The 6,000-nt window shown below is 38.6% G+C and overlaps 1 protein-coding gene across 5 annotated transcripts in view; it reads right to left on the bottom strand.

Annotated features, from left to right (window-relative positions):
- Positions 1 to 653: 653 nt before the first annotated feature.
- RBM33 (RNA binding motif protein 33) overlaps positions 654 to 6,000 on the bottom strand; it is a 99,270-nt gene continuing 93,923 nt past the window's right edge. For 4 of the 5 annotated variants that reach the window (XM_080581457.1, XM_080581454.1, XM_080581456.1 and 1 more), the window contains 2 exons: positions 4,113 to 4,201; positions 654 to 3,926 (listed from right to left, as the gene is read on the bottom strand). In XM_080581457.1, the coding sequence (XP_080437583.1) occupies positions 3,878 to 3,926; positions 4,113 to 4,201 (138 nt within the window). In that variant the 3' untranslated portion in view covers positions 654 to 3,877. The remainder of the gene's footprint in view (positions 3,927 to 4,112; positions 4,202 to 6,000) is intronic. The other variant, XM_080581453.1, reaches the window with a different exon arrangement.

The raw sequence follows: 6,000 nt of genomic DNA, 5'->3' as shown, positions 1-6,000 counted from the left end.
CTTGAAGTCATACTGGTGATATATAGGTGGACCAAGAACAATTACCCTGTCTAAATTTACTCCTACCACTACTTAGAGGAAAAACATTTGCATGGCAGCTCCTTCAGCTGTGAAAATGCTACGGACCCATCTTCCTCCTACCTAGCAACAATTGTACTGAGCTTTTCAAACACTCCAAATTGTTTCATCGTACATTATGTGCCACATCAATTGCTAACACTGTGATGAAAGCAAGTTTTACAAGACCAACTTGAATTATGTGTAAAACGAAAATAGCCCAAACTTTTGAGAACAGTATTACAAAGCAGACCTATCTGTACTTGTACAGCAGAACCGAACAGACCTAGAAACCCATGCCTTAGTCTGACAGTGTACTCTGTTTTCCCTTTAACGTTGAGCTTTTTAAAAACCTTTCCTTTTTTTATGTAGAACATTTTACTTAAATACCACAGATCATATGGCCAATCCAATCTTTCAGTCAAAGCAAAATATGATTAGTTATGAAGTGAATTCTCCAGTGCTACAGATGAAAACAAAATAATTCCAAAAAAAAAAAGATGGCTCAATATAATCACCTACTGGAGTTGCCTATTAAAATCATTATAAAATTATGCTAATAAAAATTGTGAACAAATAATACACAGATCAGGATGTATGTATTGACTTACTAGCATCTTTATAAAAATTTGAAGATATACACAAAAACACATCAACATTTATGGAACTGTATCCATTAAACTTAGATAAGACAACACAAAAAACTAACAAGTAGCTAAGATGTGTTTGACTGTAAGCACTTTGAGTAACATTTTAATTTTAAAAGTTCAATATTTACATACTACATTAAATGCTCTTTTTTTTTTTGCATTGTATTTTGAATGCATGATCAAGAAAGAACAAGATAATGGTTGCAACAGATCTTCCAAGATAGTTAAGATGTTCAGATTTAACTACGTGCTGAAAGAGAACATGGATATAACACGTTCATCTAGCTTTACCTCTACTTCCTTTTTTTTTGGGGGGGGGGAGGGGGGAGGAGACAACAAATAGAACTAGAAGAGATGTATCACTCAAACTGATCATTGCCAACAGATCCAGTTTTAAGGTAGAATTTGAGAACTAACAAAAACACAAGCATTTTCACAAGTGACTCACCTAATTGCTACTTTTGCTACTGAGTTTAAGGTATTAGAAAGATATGGTGACAATACAGGGTGTGCGTATGTATGTATGTGTATAATAAAATGCATATAGACATACATACATATAGTACGCTTACACGTGGTTCTGATACCCAGCTACTGCAGTAAGCAGCTAAAATAACCAGCAATGCGCTGTACATTGTCTATGCACAAGCAACAATCTACTGCAACCACCTTTAAAGAGGATCCATCTAGTCATTAAACAGGCATTGTTTACGTTGCCTCCTACATTTAAATAGATCTGAGGCAATTTCACTTCTTTGTTTCAAAGCCACCCATTTTTGACATTTTTTTTTTTTTTTTAAAAACCCCAACTGAATAAAAATTCTTAAAACTTGTTTAAGTTGGCTGAACCTCAGCCTCTTTGGGATAGATTCAAAACCCAAAGCAGGAGCGTTTCTACAAACTTCTTTGACTTTTGAATCAAACCCATATTCTCAGGCTCCAAGAAACCCTCTAACCCCAATAACACATGCTTATGACAGGACAGCTGATCAACTGCAGATGTTCCTACTGCTGAACTCAGCTGCTGGCCTGTCTGGCACTCGCATCTAGCCCAGATTTCCAGACACACACTATTAGTGCTCCATTCCTAGATGTCTTCCCATCCTTCTCAGCACAGAGAAGCTGCTTCCTAACAGTGGGGTGAATAACTGTTTAATGACTCATTTTAAAGATAAGAATTTATTTTAAAAATAAAAATGACATAACCTGAGGAGGTAGCACAGCAGTCCTAGTGCTCATGGAAGTGAGGAACTACACCGCCCTTGGCAGAGCCAGTCACCGCCATCACCTGGCATTGGTCTTCAGAGTCAGCTTCCACCGGGCACTTCCTACCTGAGACTCGTTCTTTGTCCTGGGCTTAGGCCTATCTGAAGCACTAACAGCACTGTATGTGCTGAATGTAATTAAGAAATATGCTTAAATGGGGAACTATACAGACAGGTATAAAACTCACTTCCACATTAACAGTCTCATGATGTTATTGCATCTTGTCACTATGTTTGTTGTAAATGGGCTTACAGCACTCTTTATAATTTTTTCCCAGTGCAATTATTTTCAAAGTACCACATTACTCTGTATTATTTCAGTGAACAAAAGCAGTTTTACCTAGAAGACTCAACAGTATTTATTAATCATTATTATTTTGTTAAGCAACTTTTACTTAATTGAAAGCCTGGACCAATCTTTCTGTAAGAAAGCCAGATGGGTCTCTATGACTTAGTTACCATTAAACCTTTAAAAAAAAATCTATGCTACTATAAACTTAAACTTGCTTAGTTCATCCTTCTGTTTTGGCCCCCATTCACAGCTGTTCCATTACATACCAATGGTGTTCTTCTGTGGTTGCTCAGGTAACAAATCTACAAACTTTAAGTCCCCCCATTCAATAGTAGGTGGAAGGCTTAATAGTATTCCTAAAATAAAGGATGAAGCAAAAGCTCACAGTCTAAAAACTAAGGAAATGTTCATAAAAACTTCAATCCAATATAAAGATGACATTTTAATAAGTTTATTCAGAAGTAACTGAAAAAAATTGTTCCTTTGGCAATACCATCTAAATGGTTCTAACCAAAAGGAAATATTATGAATTTTACTTTGAATAAAATATAAGCTCCTTAATGTTTGCACATAATTTTGGGGAACTGCCACGTTCACCAGCAGATTCACAACGTCCTTATAGTCCTGTATGTATTGGGAACAACACATCAAACTAAATCCTTTCAGTTATGGGTTTCTTATGGTTCAGCATTAGTCAAAGTAAATCTCAAAGGAAAAAAAAACTAATCAAAATAAAGCATAAGGCGATTATGAAACACTAGCCCAAAAGAACTATTAGGAATGCACCGCTCTTCCTGTGTAACTTTTTTTTAAGTGAGCCACTAAATACTTTTTTTTCCTTGTATCTGGCAACATCATTTAAAACAACTTAGTTACAACTTGGATTTAACTACCCCAGGATGCTACTGAAGGGCAAAGATCCTTGTTTTTAAAATCCAAGGGAAAATACAGCAATGTTATTCCTACACAGTGTTTTATGGAACAAGTGGAGTTGGAAGGAGAAGGTGGAAGTCTGTGTTGGAATAGAAAATGCAAAGACAGACTTAACATATTTACAAAGATAGAAACTACAGTTTTCCAGTGTCACCTCCGAAGCTTCTCAGCTTACTGCTATTCAGTGAAGTAGACCATGTTTAAATCTACGCAAGAATACTTTCTATGCTCTCAGATATACAACGTAACTAACGTGTTTTGTTTAGAAAAGTGAGTTCTCATTCAAATACCTTGCGTTGAAGATAAGAGCAACCATTATCAAATATTCTTTGCTATGAAGAAAGTTTTTAGATCTTTCGGTGTAAACGTTCTCTGTCAAGTCACTGTGGTCACACAGTAGTATCTTGAAGAACAGTGTCTGCATGCACTGTAAGCATTTTGAAAAAAATCTGTAGTTCCATGTGGTTACAACAGAACATGAACAAACTGAACAGAAATTCCACCTTTGCAGATCCCTCTCAAGTTCAGTTCTTCTTGAGGACATCTCGCTGCTTTCTGTAGTTCAACATGGTAATTAAAGACTGTTAAGCTGAAAGGCTTCAGAACCCGATGGTTGTGCCACCGTGTCTCGTGTCGCTCCACAATAGGCTTCTGTTAGTGTATGTATTTCTCAGCAGACATCACTCAACTATCAGTGCCACATTTATGTGGGACAGATCTATCATGTGCCTGTTAAAAGAAACGTAAAACTCGTACTCAAGCTTATTCTAGGGATAGAGATCAGACAAGAAGGTTCTATGAAGGTCGCCAATAAACAGATGCTTGAATGGATTAAGAGAAACATTGATCAGAGGAGACTAATTTCATCTTTTGAAGGGAGGGAGTGAACCAAAGGTTGCAGCAGTGCTTACTTACCTGTGGAATTTCTGTTGAAATGCTAAAGCATGTGCTGGCTCCTTAAATTTTGCTATGGCTTTCCGTTGTTGAGGAAGCATCTGTAAACTCTGTAGAGACAAAAAGTCAAAACATATTTTTATTACTCAACTAAAATTCCGCTTAAAAGAAAACTCATTTTGCATCAAACCTGTTGAAATTCTGTTGTATTTCTTTTCTCAGAAACACTTATTGGTGTTTATGGAATGGAAACAGACTTCTGAGATTGCGGTCAGGGACCTAGCTGAAAGCTGGTGCATTAAGCAACTGTGCCAAAGGGAAAACCTGACTATCGCTGGTTAAGCAAAGACCACAATTCTTCAATCTGATCCATACAGATGAACCAAACCCTGCAGCCAGACTTCCACCAACTGACTGAGAAGCATTCAAATGGGCACAGTTTCACTTTGCACACAAGCACCTGGATTCGCTCACCTAACCTACATTAATGGATCACAGCATTTCACGGGTCAAAACAGAGCAGAAACGGGAAAAAAAGTGGTTGCAAAAAGTTGTAAGTTTTGATCTCTAGATTGTATATCCTCACGTTATTTCAATACAAATGGCTAGCTTTTGACAGACACTAATAATCCTGTGACCTTGATGAGATGATTTAGGACACAAATTTAAATTTCCAAGTCCCAGTAATGGGAAACAATGCAACACATTTACCTGCAAAAGTCCATGAGATATATGCTTCTCTTACTGAGAAAGCAGTATTTCACAATGCTGTAACAATCAACAAAACATATGTAGTATTGAGGCCTCCAGAACTAGAAAACGCCTCAGCCAGGGAGCTGGAAAACTCATGTCCCTCTTCCCTGTCGCAGAAGGAAATGCCAAGGTGGTCCTGTGGTCTTTGTAGTCATAGAATCAAAGAACATCCTGAGTTGAAAGGACCCACCAGGGTCATGGAATCCAACTCCTGGGTCCCCAAAGGACCACCCCAAAACCAGACCCTGTGTCTGAGAGCACTGTCCAAACGCTCCTTGAACTCCTGCCCACTGCCCTGGGCAGCCTGTCCCAGTGCCCGACCACCTCTGGGTGCAGAACCTTTCCCTAACCCCCAGCCTGACCCTCCCCTGTCCCAGCTCCATGCCGTTCCCTCGGGTCCTGTCGCTGTCCCCAGAGAGCAGAGCTCAGCGCCTGCCCCTCCGCTCCCCTCGTGAGGGAGCTGCAGGCCGCCATGAGGCCTCCCCTCAGTCTCACAAACCAAGTGATGAGAAGTTACCAGCCTTACTAAGGTTAAAGTTGATGCTTTGGGTTAGAACAGCCTTTTTATTCTTTTTTTTTTCTCCTAAAAAGACACTTCAGAAATACAAGAAAATGAAGTTTTACAAATTAAATATGTGCACTACCAACAATCAGTGAGAGCATGCAAGAGGTATTCTCCTCATGACAGAACATTCAGCAAGGAAATATCCTGCGATGCCACCGTTTGAACGCAGGCCACAGGGATTTTACAGTAACTAGGTTAAAACACATCTTCTGAAAGTTTCAATCATAATTTTGAAGCTCAATGTCACAGTGATTCCAGTATCTCACGATAAGTTTCTGAAGTTTAATCGCCTATGCTGCAGAACATTAAAGACAACTGTCCTCATTCAGCTTCCAGCTCCCCATCATTCTCATGGCTTTGCATACAAAATTATTAACATTCCTGCTTTCTATGCCTAAGTTTCTACATAAAGTCAATCCAATTTTGTACTGAGCTTAATTTATATTAAGTCACCTCAAAAGTTTTTACAGATTTCCTTATAATTTCCTGGTGGTCAAGTATAAATTTAATTTTCTGTTCCTGCGTATCGCCTGCACTTAGCAGCATCCCCACACTCTTCAGTGACTCTAGCCTTCTCTAGGTCAGTCTCCA

The sequence above is a fragment of the Anser brachyrhynchus genome (assembly GCF_964034855.1).
Source record: "Anser brachyrhynchus genome assembly, chromosome: 2".
NCBI lineage: Eukaryota > Metazoa > Chordata > Aves > Anseriformes > Anatidae > Anser > Anser brachyrhynchus.
Note: the sequence above shows the minus strand (reverse complement) of the source record. Positions and strands in the feature narration are given on the sequence as shown.